This window comes from Notamacropus eugenii, chromosome 6 (assembly GCF_028372415.1).
Source record: "Notamacropus eugenii isolate mMacEug1 chromosome 6, mMacEug1.pri_v2, whole genome shotgun sequence".
NCBI classification, from domain to species: Eukaryota; Metazoa; Chordata; class Mammalia; order Diprotodontia; family Macropodidae; genus Notamacropus; species Notamacropus eugenii.
In genome coordinates, this window is record NC_092877.1 from 1,806,953 (window position 1) to 1,826,538 (window position 19,586).

The following is a 19,586-nucleotide window of genomic DNA, read 5'->3' on the forward strand; positions in this document are numbered from 1 at the left end:
TATTCAAGGAATCCACCAATCACCACCTGAAATAGATCCAAAAAGAGAAACTCCTAGGAACATTGTGGCCAAATTCCAGAGTTCCCTGGTCAAGGAGAAAATATTGCAAGCACCTAGAAAGAAACAATTCAAGTATTGTGGAAATACGATCAGGATAACACAAGATCTAGCAGCTTCTACATTAAGTGATTGAAGGGTGTGGAATATGATATTCCAGAAGTCAAAGGAACTAGGACTAAAACCAAGAATCACCTACCCAGCAAAACTGAGTATAATACTTCAGGGGAAAAAATGTTCATTCAATGATACAGAGGACTTTCAAGCATTCATGGTGAAAAGACCAGAACTGAATACACAATTTGACTTTCAAGCATAAGAATGAAGAGAAACAGGAAAAGGTAAACAGGAAAGAGAAAAATAAAGAATTTTCTAAAGTTGAACTTCTTACATTGCTATATAGAAAGATAATATTTGAATCTTCTTAGACTTTTTTCAGTACTTGGGTAGGTGTAAGGATTACACATACACACACACAGACAGATAACACAGTGTGAGCTGAATAAGAAGGGATAATAACTAAAAACAGAATAAAATTGATGGGTGAGAGAGGAATATATTGGGAAAAGAAAGACAGAAATGGAATAGGGTAAATTATCACACATCAAGAAAGCAAGAAAAAGTTTCTTCAGTAGAGGAGAAAAGGGAGGATGTGAGAGGGAAAAAGGGAAGCTTACTCTCTTCACATTTGGCTTGAGGGAATGACATGATCACTCAGTTTGATATGAAAGTATATCTTGCAGTACAGAAGGGTAGGGGAGAAAGTGACAAGTGGGATGAGGGGGATGATAGAAGGGAGGGCAAACAGGAGAAGGGAGTAATCACTTTTGGTGATGGACAAAGTTCAAAGAGGCAATAGAATAAAAGAGGGATGGGATAGGATGGAGGGAAAAATAGTTAGTCTTACACGACACGACTATTACAGAGGTCTTTTGCAAAACTATGCTTATACAGTGTATATTGAATTACTTGTCTTCTCAGTGGGGATGGGTGGGGAGGGAGTAAGGGAGAGAAGTTGAAATTCAAAGCATTAGTAATGAATGTTGAGAACTGTTTTTGTATACAACTAGGAAATAAGAAATACAGGTAAAGTGATATAGAAACCTATTTTGCCCTATAAGAAAAAAGAGAAGAAGGGGATAAGGGAAGGGAGGGGTGCAATAGAAGGCAGGTTATATTGAGGGAAGTAGTAATCAGAATGCAAGGCATTATGGGCAGGGGGAGGGGAAAGATGGGGAAAAATTTGTAACTCAAAATTTTGTGGAAATGAATATTGAAAACTAAAAATAAATAAACAATAAAAAAGAGAACAATGTACAAAATGAAACACTATGTGCAGTATACTATTCAATATATATTTACTGTTAGAATATAATAAAATTTGTTTGCATGTTAGTATATCATATATGCTGTGCAATATCTCACAGGGCAGTGAGGTAGTTCAGTGGATAGAGTACTGGTTTTGGAAACAGGAAGACTTGTGAATCTTCATGAGCTCAGTTCTGGCCTCAGATACTTATTATCTCTGTGACCCTTACCAATTCACTTAACCCAGTTTGACACAGTTCTTCATCTGTAAAATGAGTTAGAGAAAGAAATCCCAAATCACTCTAGTATCCTTCTCTGAACAGCCCCAAATATGGTTGCCAAGAGTCAGACAACCAAAATGACTGAACAACAAACTATTTCATAAGTTTCTGGTTTTCCCATAAGCATACTTAATTCATCATATGAAAAAGAGATTATTTCATTGTATTAGAAATTTCTACAGCTTTGGAAATAAATAAAGGAGAATTCAGTATCTATTATTACACTAACCCTCTATAACTCATTGTAAATAAATTTTCCTATTCTTAAATTTAAATAAATTCAACCAGGATAAACAGATAACTGAATGAACAAAGAAGAAAAAATATTAAGATTTAACATTAAATGAAATAAAATATTGCGAATGATGAATCATATTTTCATTTCCATTTTTTCAAATTAAAATAAATATTTTACTATTTTTGCATGATAGAATAAAAAAAATTCTCAGAATAAAAATGGGAAAAAAATCATGGCCTATGAATAATGGTTAGTTGAGTGCCAATATTTAACCTTCACCAGTTCTGACTTAGTCAGGTTGCAGTGAAACCTTAATCAGGAGAAAAATCAAAGGAAACAAAATATATAAAATTATTTCTAAATAAATCTGTTGTGCTATTATCTGAGCAGTGAACCATTTTCTACACATATTATTGACAGATATACTCCCTGATATACATTCCTCTGCATTGAGAGCTAAGCTGTTTGGTTTTATTTTAATCTTGAATATTAATACCTTATCCTTGGTACTAAACTCACCTTAAAGTAGAAGTAGTGAACAGAATTCTTCAGGATCCTACCTAAATCAGACAGTTTAAGCCACCTGATGCACGGAAGATTATGTTAATTTGCATAGAGTTACAAAAGGCCTCTATGGGTCTTGGTAAATTTCTAATTTCAAAAATTCTGTTCCACATCTCAGTCTTTTGAAAAGTTGTTTGCCCTTGAATGGTAGAAAGGATTCCATTAAAGTGTAGAAATTTTCAGAATGCCCAACCATTATAATACATAGAGGGATAAACTTGTTCTTGTCATTAAGCCATTTAAATTACATGTTCTGCTTTAATTAAATTTACTCCAGGGAAAAGGGACTTTCCACACAGACCCTCAAATATATCTAGCATCTACAGAGATGTTCCAGGGCTAATTATAATGCCAGGGTCAAGGTAATGTTCCTGGGACAGGGAGTGAGAAGAAACTAAAGTCCTAATTTCTAGACAACTAAAGACATGGTTCCTATATAGGAAGGCTATCTATTTACCAGGAATTCAACACTATGATAAAACTACATACATAAATATATACACACATACACATACATATACATGTGCATGCATATTTCATATATGTATGTATACATGTGCACATATATACACATAATTCCTAACTACCTTCATAGAATAAGATATTTAGCTAACAATTGAGACATATGGCAGCACATGATCTGTTTCTAGACAGTGTGGAATCAATATCAACTTTCTTGGGTACTTCAGTCCTTGGAATATACATATTTCTTCTGTTTCAGTGAAACTTTAGGTTATATTGACAAGCACAGTGTTTAGCTAAGAAGGGAATATATAATTCTGGTAGATTGAATCTTGATCAGATCACATGTGTATGTTCACCTTGTTGTGGTCCATAATTTTGGGAACATAATTAAAAGAATTAATGGTAAAAAAATTAGAAATGTTTAATCTGAAGGAAGACTTAGAAAAGGAATGGTTACATTCTCTAAATATTTTGATGGATGACATACAGAAACACCAAAATCCCTACTGACTTTATGTGATAAGTAACTGTTGCTAAATAATAATATTACAGAAATTCTAAGTTTTCCTTAGCTTTTTCTTTACTTTTATATTTCAACATTTGCTTTAATAAGATTTTTTAATTGTAATTTTTTTCCTGCTCCCTAAATTACTGCCTACATGATATTGCATGTAATCTGATATAGGCTATACATGTGTAATTATGTTAATCCTATTTCAACATTAGTCATGTAAAAGAATAAGGACAAAAGGGAAAAACTACGAAATGGAAAACACTAAAAATAAAAAAAGAAAGAAAAAAATAGTATGCTTTGATTGGCATTCAGACAACATAATTCTTTCTCTGGATGTAGATAGCACTTTTCATCATTAATCTTTTGGAATTGTCTTAAATCGTTGCATTGCTGAAAAGAGCTAAGTCTAACAAAGTCTGTCATTGCACAATGTTGTTGTTATAGTGTATGATGCTCTCATGGTTCTGCTCACTTCATGCAGCATCAGTTCATGCAAGATTTTCTAGATATTTCCAAAGTCCACCCGCTCACCATTTCTTTTGGAACAATGGTATTCTATTACATTCATAAACCACAACTTGTTCAGTCATTCCCCAACTGATAGACATGCCTTCAATTTCTAGTTATTTGCCACCACAGAAAGAGTTGCTATATATATTTGTGCACATGTGGGTGCTTTTTGCCCCCTTTTTTGTGATGTCTTTTGGACACAGACTTTGTAGTGGCATCACTGGATCAACAGGTATGCACAGTTTTATAACCCTTTGGACATACTTCCAAATTGTTGTCCAGATAAGTCGGATCAGTTCAAAATTCCAAAAGGAATGCATTGGTGTTCCATTTTTCCCACATCTTCTACAACACATCATTTTCCTCTGTTGTTATCTTAACCAGTCTGACAGGTGTGATGCAATATCTCAGAGTTGTTTTGATTTGTGTTTCTCTCTTCAACAGAAATTTAGAACAATGTTTCATATGTTTATAGATAGCTTTAATTTCTACCTCTGAAAACTGCCTGTTCATATCCTTTGACCATTTATTAATTTGGGAATGATTTGTATTTTTATAGATTTAATTCAGTTCTCTATATATTTTAGAAACAAGATCTTTCTCAGAGACACTGGCTATAAAAACTGTTTATCAGCTTTCTCTTTCTCTTCTAGTCTTGGTTGCATTGACTTTGTCCAAAATCTTTTTAATGTAATGCAATCAACATTATCCATTTTGCATTTCATAATATTCTCTATTTCTTGTTTGCTCATAAATTCTTCCCTTCTCAATAGATAGGCCAACTATTCCTTGCTCTCCTAATTTACTTAAAGTTTCACCCTTTTTGTCTAAATAATGTACCTATTTTGATCTTATCTAAGCAAATCTTGTAAAATATTGGTGTGTGCCTAGTTTCTTCCATACTGTTTTCCAGGAAAAATTCTATATATGAAAATTTGTTTTTATGGCATTTAAGCATAGATTCAAGATTCACAAAAATAATCCTGAACTGAGATGTGAATTTTGACCACAGTTTTTATACAGAAAACTTTACGTGAGAGAAACAGAGTAATTCTATTTAAACATGGTCAAGGTTAGTAAGAGTCTGAGGCCATGTTTGAAGATCTCTGGTCTCCTGGATTCAGGCCCAGCACTCTATCAATTGTGCCAATTGTCTGTGGCATCTCTCATTTTCTGTGATGCACAGGCTTGCACCTCCACCAGTAATTCTCCTTTTGAAAGTTCCTAAAATATCAAGATTATGACAGAGTAGAAATTCTTCTAATCTCTTTACCACTTTTATATACTTTTTCAAAGAAGCATACCACTTTGCTTTTTTCTTTTTTTTAAAGTGGTACTTGTGACAATGAATATTGTAGAAGTAAAAGATAGGTCTGAGGAAATAACAATAGTAGGTACAAATGGCAAATTTCTTTTGTATTTCAAAGCACTTCACAGTTTAATTCTAATCCTGAGCAATTGCTACAGGGCTTTAGGACTCACTCATCCTTTGATATGGATATAGATTCCCAGTTTTTTGCTTTAGTCTATTAAAATAAATTTAGATACTTTTGAGAAACAAGGCAGTTCATTAACCTAGCAGTTACTTTGTTTACATAGTGTTTCAAATTTCCATCAAAGTCCCTCCTACTTTCCACATCCTAACTCCCAGATAAGTATTTGGAGCCTTTCAGGACAAGTCTCATTAAAGTTTCAAACTTTCTCCTTCATTATGAATTTATGAAGTGTTCCATACTTTACATGGTACTCTAGGTACCATAGTGGATAGAATGCCGGTCCTGGAGTAAGAAAGAGCAAAGTTCAAATGTCACCTCAGATACTTACTAGCTGTGTGACCCTGGGCCAATCACTTAAACATATTTGTCTCAGTTTCTTCACCTCTGAAATGAGAGGCAGAAAACAGTGGTTAACCACTCCAGTATCTTTGCCAAGAAAAGCCCAAATGGTGTCACTGCAAGTCAGATATGACTGAAAAGAGTGACTGAACATTACTCTATCTCCTTATATTTCTGCATCCTATTCCCTTGTCTCCAATTCCTTTCTCTCATCTCCCCTCTTCACGCCTTCTCTATTCTCCTGCTTGCCCACTCTCAACTCTAACCAAATCAGTATCTCACTCTGATTCTCTTTGTTCCTTCCTTTCTGCTCACAAACATGCTCACTTAACCCTTACCTTGGAAAAACAACATAAAACTTATTATTCTAACTATGCCCTCTGGTGGTACTATTTTCTTTTCTTTCTCCCTTGCCCTGGAGGAAACCCTTTTTGAGAAAACTATCTACATTTGAGTCTCCACTTCTCTCCTCTCTTTAGATTTCAGACCATCTGCAATCTGTCTTCCAGCATTGTCCTTTAATTGAAACTGATCTTGGTAAGCACTTATCAATGATGTTCTCATTGTCAAATATAGAGGCTTCTTTATTTTCACATTCACATATATACACACGTATACAAACACATATATGTATGTATTTTTATGTCTACAATTGAATCAGGAAAAATATAAAAATGAATCTTTATCATAGTCATTCGTAGTTTAGCAAAACAAATTATTACATTGGCCATACTGCAACAAGTATGCCTCTTTTTGCATTTTAAATTGATCTCCTCTGTGGCAGAAGGTGAGAGAAAGGCTTCATCTTCAGTCTTTCAGACTTGTGCTTGATCAATACATTAATCCAAGTTCTAAATTCTATAGAAGTCAGTTTGTGTATAATGTTGTCAACTTCACATAAATTGTTCTTCTCATTCCATTTGTTCCATTGATCATCTCCTAGCTTTTCCATGTACTGTTTTTCATACTTATAATGATCGGCCTACCCACATCTGTCTACAAGTTTCTCAGGTTTCCTTCAAGGGTAATCTCAAATTCCATTTTCTGGAGGAGGCTTTTAGTTCTACACGCCCCCATCCACATCTAATGCCTTCCTTCTGACAATATCTTTCACTTACATTGTGTATATGTGTGTGTGTGTGTGTGAATATGTATGTATGTGTATGCATATATACACATGTTATTGCATACTCTCTCCAGAACTAAAAAAAATAAGTTTAACTGACTACAACATAGATAGATTCACAGATAAGATTCATAATGCATTTTGTTTATTTCTTTTGTGGGACAGTTGAATAAAACGTGTAGAAATTCAATTCCAAAGGACTTTATTAATGGAATATTTCATGGTTATGGTAAGGTCTATGGTTATTGATGACAATTGCATGGGACTACCAAATAAGTAAAGTTCATTGGAGAAGCTTCCCAGGGAAGAGAACACACATACACATGCACACACACACACACACATGCATACACACACATACACACACACACACACACACACACACACACACCATGAGTTTATATTCCCAAATGCTTTTGTAATCTGTAGCCTAGAAATAGTTAATGTATATTCATAATAAACATGTTTAGTCCTGGGGTACTACCACAAATCTCTCTCTGGATCATTTTGCACTCACCCAGGGTCTCCTTTCAGGAAAATCAAAATAAAGTTTATGCCTCCACCAATGTGACAATGGACAATTTGACAATGGACCCAGTTCCTATATAATCATTCAAAAAATTAGTAATTGTCATAGTGTTTAAAGGAATGCAAAGCCTTTCCATGTGCTATTTCATTTATTCCTCACAACAATATTGCGAAGTGGGTGCTATTATTATCCCTATTCAACAAGTGAGAAAATTGTGGCTAAGAATTTAGGTGACTTTACTAGGGTCAGACATTTTATAAGTGACTGTGGCAGGATTCAAACATATCTTTCTTATGACAAGTCCAACCCTGGTCATACACTGATGCCTACAGGTCCCTTTGACTACTATGGGGAAAACAATAGCTTGTTATTCAATCAATAGGGCAAAACGAATAGCAAATAATATCAAGAATAAAGGAAATTCAGTTCTCCAAGCAACTCTGCTCTCACCATCTCCAATTCATTCATACTTCATTGAGTATGGAGGGTTGTTTTTACTGAGATGTCTTGATTGGCTCAGAGTATTAAAGACTGGAGCAAGCTATTGGGACTGCATCTGTCAAAGAGAAACTTCAGTGTACAATATCCCCATTTAAGAGACAGTCATACAGAGCTGAGTAGAAACAAAAGAGCATCCAAATAACTCATGGGAGAGCTTTATTTCATGGTACATCGATTTTGACCTCCTTTGGATGGACAAAATACATACATTCATTCAAAGTGAGGGCTGTTGTATTAAGACGAGAAAGTCATTACATTACTACTTTCAGATCACCCACTTGATGATCACCTTGATCAAATCATTTCACCTGCGTTAGTCCTTTCTTTTCTGTTTTTAGGTTACTAATCTTTGCAATATCCACTTCAAAAAATAGTTTTAAGGGTTAAATGAAATATGTTAGCATGACAGAATTAGAGAGATGGCAGAGGGCACTGAGGTTGCCTAATTTTACACTTTTGCTGAAGAAAATGTCCTCTCTACAACATCCTCAGAAAATAAAGTGTCTGACTGAAGACTGATAGTCCCATCACAATCTCTGATTCGTGTCATTCTAGGAAGCCCACATCGATAGGTACAAATATGTTATTAATTTTTTTCCTTTAATCTTTATTCAAAGGTCTATTTCATTTAACCAAGAAAAAACTGACCTCTCCCATAGAATGACCCTAAAATATTTTATTGCAAAAATAGTGTTCCCTAAATTTTTCCCTCTCAAATTGTTTCAATCAACTAAATGCAATTCCTCCCAAAATCCATAGATCATATATTATGTACTAGGCAATAGACAAGAAAAGAATGAGTTAAAAGCCACTTCTTTCAAGAACTTATTTTCTGCAGTTCCCTGGTAAGGTATGTTTCTGATTATTTCACCATCCATTTCTTCTTCCCTTGGGTGTGATTTAATTTTTAAACACCCTTCCTAAAATACAGTGGCCAAAAATAAACCTAGTGTTCACAAACAATCTAACATTACCTTTCTTAAGTACCAGAGTGGGAGTGGATCAGTGGCATCTGAAAGTCATTCTCAAGCTGTAGTCTTACTGTAGCAATCCACTTACAGGCAGATCTGAAGGGCAGTTGTCTCCCTTTCCAATAATGAAGGAAGAGCAGTAAAATCTTGGCTTTCCTTCTCATTAAAAAGTAGTCCAATAGGGATCTCTATGGGAGCTCCCAATAATATGCTGTCAAGCCAATCAGCAATAAGACATCTCTAGGCATTAAAAACCCTGGAGTTCTCACTTCTGTTTTTGGCACAAAACAGAACAAGCCAATGAAACCAATCTATTACCAGTGTAGATGCCCCTGGTAATAAAGAATATGCTGCTGGAATAGTGGTCTCGGCTTTCCCTTTGCTCAGTTCTTGTATATAGATTAAATATAGATGAATACATCTATATATACACAAACATAGATATATGTGTGTATATGCATAGTTGCAACTTTATGTACACATAAATATATACAGATGTGTATTATAAATACATGTCTATATACGTATGGGTATATGTATACATATATATGTGTGTTTTACATAAGACCCTCTTTGTGGCTTCTATGAATGGATTCACTTGTTTTAGTTGCACATCATCCTTGTGAATCATCTTGGCCTTATAGTTTTTTGAAACTCCTAGATTTTCCCATAGTAACAGCTAGTTAGTCGTTTTTAATGCAACACACACAAATCACACTTCCATCAAACCGTATCCATGTTATATTGTCTTGTGTGCAATCTTTCTTTCTGCCGTTTTTCTGCACAATTTCTCCCTTTAGCTCTGAGATCAGAAATCACAAGAGCACTAACCTTGCTGGCAATGACTTACAGTCATTTGATCTATGACTTCACTTATCGTTGTTGTGACCTCCCCGCCCCAAACATCTCTTCATGGCCACAAATCTCCCCATTATGGATATTTCCCCTATTAGAATGTAAGTTTCTCGAGGACAAAGATTGCATTGTTCTTTATATTTGTGCTTCCAGGGTTTATTTTTTTGTTTCTGAATTATAACAAGGACTTATTCAATGATTATCTGGCCAAATGGTTCTTTTAGGTGTCATTACATCTCTCATCTTCATGATATAACATAAACTTTTCCCAATCCAAAGACCCTAGACTAATTGCCCTCCTAATACTGACTTCTTGGAATTCATAACTATTCAAGTCTCACGTTACATGTCATCTCCCATAGCAGATCTGTCATGATTTTGTTGTGACTCCGTTGGTACTTCGGATGTACTTGCCTATGTATATGTTATTTCTTCCCAGTATAATTTCAGTTCCATAAAGGCTGAAGGACAAAGACTTTTTTCCCCTTTTGTTTCTTTTGTATCCAAAGAGCTAGCATTTTCCTTAGACTATATCAGATCCTAAATAATGTCTAACTCTTCTATGTTTATTATTAATAAAATTTATCTAATTTTGATTGTTGCATTATTCTGAAGGTTTAAGATCTCTTGTTATTCTATTTTTGTTTTTCAACCTATTAACCTTTCCCAACTTCCTGTTTTCTCCACTTTGATAAATCTGATGATTCCTCACATTGTCTACTCCTTTCTCCAAGTGATGGATATAAGTGTTTAAGAGAATGCAAAGGTTTAGGGTTCATTTCAACAGAATCTACCCAAAATGATACAGACCAAAAAATGTCCAGTGTTTTTAAGTAGTCTTTAACCCTGTTCATAACCCACCTAAATATAATGTCATTCAACTCCCATCTGCACATTTCACCTCAATCTTTGTTGTATTTGTAAAAGGCAATATTACTATATCTAAAACATGCCATTGTGACAATCATTGAAAAACTAAAAAGTTTTAAGTCTACTTTATCTGTTAGAAATAAAATTTCAGCAACATTTCGTATGATTTTCATCCATGCTAATATCTACTTCCCAATATGGTGTTTATTTCTTAACCGAAAATATTCTTTGACTCCATAATTTTCTCATAGCATTTTTTACTTCCTCATTCCTTAGTGTATAGATAAAGGGATTTAACATGGGAGTTATCATTGTATAAAACACAGCTATGGCCTTATCAATGGGGAAGGTTGTCATAGGTCGTAGATATGCAAACATACATGGCACAAAGAACAAAATGGCTACTACAATGTGGGACACACATGTTGAGAGAGCTTTGTGCCGCCCTTCTGAGCTGTGTGTTTTCAGGGAGTTTAATATAATGATATAGGATGTGAGAAGCATGAAAAAAGTGAGTACACACATTATTCCACTATTGGCAGCAACAAAAAGGCCAAAGGGATGGATATCAGTACAAGAGAGTTTCAGCAAAGGAAAGAAATCACAAATAAAATGATCAATGATATTGGGACCACAAAAAGGTAGCCAAATGATGAATAGAATCAGGCCTATGGCATGAAGAAAGCCTCCCATCCAGGCAAATCCCACCAAAAGAATACATACTGATCTACTCATGATGGTCAAGTAATGAAGGGGCTTACAGATGGCCACATACCTGTCATAGGCCATCACCATTAGCAGGATGATCTCAGTCCCAGCAAAGAAATGTTCTGCAAAAAGCTGGGTCATGCATGCATTGAAAGATATTGTTTTTCTCTCAGAGAGTGAATCAACTATCATTTTTGGGCCCATGGAAGAGGAATAGCAACAATCTAATATGGACAAATAGCAAAGAAAGATGTACATAGGTGAGCTAAGGGTTTGACTGGTTGCAATGGTTATGACGATCAGCATGTTTCCTACAAAAGTCAATGAGTAAATGAGTAAAAATATGACAAAAAATATTTTCTGCACCTCTGGATTCTGTGTGAGACCCAAAAGAATGAATTCAGTTACATTGTTTGTACCATCCATGTTTGGTGATGGTCACATAGTTGAAATTTGGTTCACCTGAAAAGAGAAAAATAATTATAATTAGATATACCTGGATTTCCATAGCCAGGTAAGATAGAATCACAATCACAGAGTTTAATCAAATCAAGATGTCATTAAGTGCCATTAAATAAAAACTATACCTCAAAAACACTCCCTTCTACAGTATTCCTAAACCGGGTCATTTAATTTTTGTTGTTGTTTATTTTATGAATGGGAATCTGTTTCCTCATGAAGCATCACATTCCAGATGGGGACTGCATAAACTTTTTGTCTGTTTTTTTTTTTTTTATCTTTGTTTCTAGAAGATAGGTCATTTTGTTTTTCAAATAGAAAACATATGTAAGAAAGAAAATAGTTTCTCGTGGAATTCCATTTCTAGAGAAGTGATCAGTGGAATACTATTACTTGAAGGTTGTAAGTTTTCAAAGTTCCAATTTCAGCTCAGTACTCACCTCTAGTTTTATAACAAGTTTTGTAAATTTGTTTACTTTCAGTGAAGGAAATAAATCATATCAACATTTTCTATTTTTATCTGATAACTGAAATATAGTCATCAGCCAAATGAACTTTGAACACAAAGGAACATAAATTTTAAATTGTAAGGGCACAGTACCATCATTGGGTCCAATTCCCTCAACTCACAGAAGAGGAAACTGAGAGTTTAAGAAATTGCATGACTTCAAAGGCCACATGGATATTGATACGAAGTCAAAATTTGTTCTGACTTCAAATCCAGCGTATATTATGCTGTACCATTTCTCGCTCTCATGGTTCATTTAAAAACCAACTGCATATCCATTTTATTTTTCAACTTATCTTAAAAATCACTGATATATTTTAATTTGTATCACTTTCATTTTAGAATATATATTGTTCCTATCTACCCAGTGAGTCATACGTTGTAAAAACAATAAATGAAAGAGTGAAAATAAAAAAAAGAACTATCCAATACATTGAGTCTATGAGCATATTCAGTGTTCCTCATCCATACTTCTCCTTTGCAAAGACGTAACAGAGATCAGTTTAATCTTTGGAGACAAACTTAGTGGCTATAATTTTACAACACATATTTGTGTCTTTTTATATTTCCAAGTTTTAAACTTATATATCCAATACCAAGGCCAGCAAATTTCAAAGAAATTTGTTATCATCCTCATCATCATCATCATCATCATCATCATCATCATCATCATCATCTCTCTCTCTCTTGCTCTCTCTCTGTTTCTATCTCTGTTCATCTGACTCTGTCTCTTCCTCTTACACATAGAAACATATAATCAAAAATATAAGAATAAAACAATCATAAGTTTTAAAGGAGTTATAATGCAATGAATAATAAAAAACACTTATAATGTGAGAGAAATTGGTGTCTTCTGCTCCCACTGTAAGCATTAGAAAAATAAATTTATCTTCCCAAGTAAACTGATGACTGGACAAATTTTTTAAATATAATTTTTAACGAATGTTAATTGTAATCAAGCAAAATCAGTTCTAACTTTCCCTAATGTGCTGTGGTCTCCAAACTAAGCTTCATTAATACCTCAAATAGACTATGAAATCATTATATTTATCTAGGTATTCCCTAGTCCGGAAAGTTGACAAGTTTTTCACAGTAGACTATAAATATCTATAAGTTATTGACTAAAATATTTCCTCATACAGTGACCAACTTTCTGATGAATATTTTCTGAAAACCAACCTTTACTACTCAACAATGCTTTGCTAAGCATTTTAAGAACTTATGATGCAAAATTATGCTAGACTGTTTAACTTTTTTGGCAAAGCTTCAAGAAGACTGATTATATCTCAATATCAATGCATGAAGAAGAGGAAGCGAGTGGAAAAAGTTGTGAATATACATTTTTCATATAGAACTGGATGAGGAGATATTTACAGCAAACATCCTTGTAGATAGCAGCTGTCAATAAACAATTCAAAGAAGTATTCTGTTCAATATATTTGAACAACATATCTAGTTAAATGCTGGGTCCAGTAGAGGGTTGAAATGGGGAAAGTCCCAGAAACAGTCAGCTAGCTTGAAAATAACAAACTAGTTCTACCTAGTCACAATTGGCTTTATCTAAATGAAACTACCAAGAAACTGATTAATCTTTTAGTAATTTACGCTAGAAATTGCAACCTCAGTGAAAGATCAAAATCAATTCAATTTTGTTGAATTGACTTTGATAAGAAAGTTAGATTGAAGCGCAGATGTGGAAAAACCTGTATTAATTACTCTGCTTGCTGAAAACAGCAACAAAAACTACATCACCATCATCACTAGTTGCAATTTACATAAAGCTTTAAAGTTCATAAGTACTATAGGTATATTATCTCCCTTGATTTTGACAATAATCCTGGGATTTAGGTGCTAGTATTATTCCAATCTTATAAATGGAAAAAAAATGTGGCATACAGTGTCTAAGTTAGTGACCCAGGACAATATAGGTAGAAAGTAATTGAATCTATATTTGAATTCAGCCCTTCATGATACCAACCTAATCTTCCATCCACTGTATCCATTATCATCCTGTAGACTTACAGAACCATTCATTCAGATGGTATCTATAACTTCAAAACGAAATTATTAACTTTGATATAAAAGAAAAAATAAGAGAAACCATGAATCACCTTATGTCTGAGATTGCCTTCTTTTTCAATTACTCCAATTATCCTTGTCTTAAGGCTTGGAACTTCTCTGAGACCACATATAATAAATCTAAAATGGTTGTCTTAGAAAAAAAAACTTACCAAATTAGAGGATCCACATGATTTGATACTAGAGAATATAGGATGTGCTTTTAAAGCAGGAAAAGTCAGGGTAATTGGTACCTTGAATTAAAAGCATTTCAAGGGTCATAGTTTCCTGGATTTAAAATCTGCATGCAACATTTCCAAATCCTTTCTTCAGAACATTAATACTCAGGTTGGAGATATTCCTTTACACCTAGGACTTTTGCTCTCCTTTCTCTTCTCTCTTTCTCTGTAGCTAGGATCAGAGTTAAGAAACAGAGAAACTTCTGTTATTATTGATAGAAATATACTTCCTTTATGGATGATAATTCTTTTTGTGAAACTACCCAGCCACCCTTTGACATATTCTTCCTTCACATGCAGATATATTTAACATGCTCTTTGCATAACAGAAGCACTTGCTGATGCAGTGACCCCAGAAGACCTCAGAGACTGCATAATTACTCTTGTTGGGAATTTTGCCAAAGCTGTAGCAAAATTGTTTCATCCTCTTGCAAAGACTGATATTCAAAAAGAATAGAGCTTATGCTTTGCCTCTAATCAAGAAGTTTCAGACTCTCTTTACCTTAGGGCAAAATATAAACTTCTCTGACAGGTAAATCCTTTCACAATTTGACTATCCAAACTGATGAACATTTCTCTGCTTCACACACTGTCAAAGAAATCCTTTAGACATGTAAAAGATACCACATTCAAAAGTAGACTTATCTCCACTCTAAACCCTTCTTTCTTCTGAACTCTCCTACTAGCATTGAGTAGGAGTCATCCTCCCTGGCACTCAGATTCAAAATGCATGTATTATAATTGATTCCTCACTCTCTCACCCCTTATATACAACCTCCTATGAAGGTCTGCAGATCTTACTTTGATTGCCTAATATCTATATCTATGTCAGAGACCTTCATCCCCTCATGCCTAGATAATTATCAGAGTTTGCTGGTCGATATACCTGCCATAAATGTCTCCTGACTACAGTCCATCCTTCACTCACCTGTCAAATTGATGTTCCTACAGTACAGGTCTACCCAAGTCATCCTTAACCTTGGTCAGTAAACTTGAGTAGGTTCCTATTATTTCTAGAATTTAATATGATATACTAAATTTGGTGTTCAATGGAGCTATGAACTCCAAGAGAGTAACCTTAGATGGACTATTAGTCTAAGCATTGAGTAAAAGTTGTATTATAGTGTGGAGATGATAGATGTAAAGAGAATCAGTTGGTCAACTCTGGTAGAACAGAGAGGGTTTAATACATTTGGCCTAAAAATTTCAAGTGAATAAAATGGATGAATAATTAATGAGTGAGAAATCATTTAATAAACATTTATTATCATTCAGAAGCCAAAAATGAATGCTAGAAGCATAAATATAAAGAGCAATGTGATCCTTGTACTCAAATAGCTTATGTTCTAATGGGTGAAGACAGTATAATGGTGAGAGCTATGGCCAGGCAGACAGGTTTTGGGTGGTGGTGTCACAAAGATGGTCACTAGAGTCATTGGGCAAATGATTGTAATGACATTGCCAACAAGTTTAGTCCTATTGCGATTTCTGATCTCAGATCTAGCAGGAGAAATGATGTAGGAATAGGTCAGAAAGGAAGATTACACACATGGAATATGGCAAGTATACAGCTTGATGGGAGTGTTATTGGTGTGGGTTGGACTAAGCGTGGCTAGACAACTGTTAGTAGGGGAAAATGTGGGAGTTTTAGTAAACTATAAAGTCAAGATGAGTCAGAAGGATGATGTGCAAATAAAACAAGTAAATTCGTTCATGGAACCCACACAGAAGGATTTATATAATGCACACATTTATAAACACACATACAATACAAATATATGTATGTGTGTATACATGCGCACATATATACTGTAACTGAACAATAAGAAAGAAGATTCAATTATTCCGTATCATTTATGAACTGATCAGTCAATCAATATATGGATAGACAGACAGACAGACAGACAGACAGATAGATAGATAGATAGATAGAGATTGAAGTATAGACACAGACAGAAATAAAAATTATAAAAAGGAGATTTTGAATTAGGGTTTTAGATTAGTAATAAGTTAGACCCAGACTTCAAAAATAGTAGAACTAATTGAATATCATCTGGTAACTTGCACAATGCTTTTAACTATCCTAAGGCTTTTGTTGACCAAGTAAAGCATCTCATTAATATTAGTAGTGTAATTTTCAAGGACTCTGGATGTTGTAATATGTCACATGAAAAGAATCAACAAAAAAATAGTCCAAATAAAAATGGAAAGATGTAAGGTGGGTGGTGCATGTTGCAAATAGGAATGTCATGTGATAAGTGAATAAATGGAGAAAAGAAGGAAGGACAGGGGTTACGAGAAAAAAAGAGGCTGAACGTGCATGAAACAAGGACAATGGATATTATTCTCAATTATCGCAGGGATAAAAATCAACATATTGAAAACTGAGAGTAAAGTCTCCATTATGTTGAATGGATCATGTATGAATCTTTTATGAAAAGGACTAGAGAAATAATAACATAAGATAGTGTGTTCATTGGAAATATATTTCTTTGAAGACAGTTTCATAAAATAAGAAAATTTTATTATTTTGTAATGACAATTTAAAAAACAAATTTAACTTACTAAAGTTCAGATTACATAGATTTTATGCATGCATATCATTTAACATATTTTCCACACAAGTCTATGTCTATGCCTATCATGTTTTTCCAAAAAGATATTCATTATTCAAAATATAATATCCATCCATTCAGATGTTATATAAATTATAGTACCTGATTTTAAGCTGTTATAGAATAATATAGGCCACCAATATACATGAAACTAGTAGAGTTGTATGTAGAACTTGTAGCAGAAATATTTTCATATATATCTTAAAGACCATACATATTTCTGCATAATTATTCACTATACCTGTCTTCTATTGTCTCTATCTCTCTATCTATTCTTTCACACAAAACATGCTAATCCTCCAGAAACAAATTATATTCATAATACATCGTTTTGATTGAATACATCCTACTTGAACAATATTACTCGCAGTCTACCCTTGGTTCAACAGAGCCATTTTACCTTAAGCACAGCCCCTATTCAAACTGAATGGACAATTTTCTGAAAAAGCATGATGTGCTTAAAAAAATCATTTCAGCAAAACAATCTTGGGAGAAAGTGTCAGACAAGAGAAATTATATAAGTGATAAGAAAGTGATTTCCTTCTATATCTTTTCAGAAACCACTTTCTTTGGCCTCAAGAAAACATTTAAGAATTAAATAGCCTTCCATTATTTCTTTACATGACTACTTGATTGGTGTAATCACTGCCATATCATTAAGTGAGTGATATGCAAATATTAGCTAATATTATGCTCATTGTGACCCCTAGCACCACCAACACCACCATTATCTAATCAAGGTCCAGATCTACTTATACACTGTTGAGACAGGAGAGAAAAAGAACAAAAGAACAGATTCTAGTTCTTGGAGTATTTAGATTTGATAATCAAAGAAGATCATGGAAGGACATTATGGACACACTGAAGCACCTCACAGAAACCTTTAAAAAACAACACCCATGAAATATCCTTTTAGAACTGTTTTGGTGTCTGGAAATATGTGACAGAAACTGACAAATACACAGAGTACAAACTGAAATCTCAGTATTCTTGGAGGAAGTGTCTAATGGTATGAGATCAAGTGAACTGTTGAGCACAGTCATTCAGATACAATTTTGATTGATAAAATGGTTAACATCAAACTTCTAACAGATATTTACACCTCAAATACTCATAATGTTCAAGCAAATATTCCAATATAAAAATGTGAACAAAAGGATCAAAACTTCATGGAAATAGTACAGCTTATAACTTTCCTGCTGTTCTCACTGCTTTTGGAGTTGTACTAAAAATGGTTTCACTGAGATGTTATTATTTCTCTAGCTCCATTATTTATACTTACCAGCTCCATTAAAAGAGAGAGCTTTTTTACAAGTAAAAGTAATATATTGGTTGATGTTGTCATATTATATGGTCTTTCTTCTAAAAAATCACTTCTCATAGTAGTGATTACAATGCAACCTAAGATTGATCCCTTCATTACAATACCACAATTAATTCCAAACGGCTTTTAGGTCTTTCCAAAGAAGTAAGTATACTGAAACAAGTATGTGCAAGTGTGTGGTTATACAGCCATTCACACAAACACACACACAACTTAAGAGATACAGATTAAAAAAAATTTGAGGCTGTCAAAAAAAAATAATTCAGAGGCTCTGCAGTCAATTTTCAAAGAGAACATTCAGCAGTGTCCTCAATCTGGAATTCACAGACCTTGTAATGAGGTTTGTGGATAGATATCTAGGGGTATATGATCTTGGAAAGGAAAAAAAAGTCTATTTTCACAAATGTCTAAGTCTCATCATTTCCTTAAATTTTGTATGTATACATTAAATATTACTCAGAGAAAGGGATCATAGATATCATCAGATTGTCAAATGGGGCTTATGATGGATAATGCTTTATGAACCCCAGGTTAACATATAAGCAGTGTGTATCCTCCCAGATTATTTTCATTATCTTGGAGTTATACTTGGCATTTTGACATCCATATGATTCTTGAATTTTGGGACAACTAACTGGAAATAAAATTATCTCTATCCCCAACATCCAGCAGTTTAACTAACACCATCAAATATAAATATAAAATTAATTTTTGTATGTATGTGTGTGGATGATATTTGAAAATATCAAGGCAAGATGGAAAGAAAAATGATTGTGTCTACCATCACAGGGCTTGTTATTTAGTAAAATTTATGATATTTTCCACAGATTTGGAAAACAAATACAACTAAATAGATACTTGATTTAAATAATAATAATTTATATTTACGTAGTGTAAGGTTGTCAAAACACATGACCATAATAATCACTTATGTTCCCAGTAGTACGTTTCCATTTGTCTCTATTTGCAATCAGAAAACAAGAACTGAATTTCTCATATAAAATGATGGTAAAAGATTACAAGGCATATATACTCATTTTGAGAAAAAATT

The 19,586-nt window shown here is 33.8% G+C and overlaps 1 protein-coding gene across 1 annotated transcript; it reads right to left on the reverse strand.

Moving 5' to 3' along the window:
* Positions 1-10,828: 10,828 nt before the first annotated feature.
* Positions 10,829-11,758, reverse strand: LOC140511533 (olfactory receptor 4C12-like). The gene has a single exon (XM_072620664.1). It carries the CDS (start codon positions 11,756-11,758, stop codon positions 10,829-10,831), a length of 930 nt encoding a protein of 309 aa, XP_072476765.1.
* Positions 11,759-19,586: the final 7,828 nt, after the last annotated feature.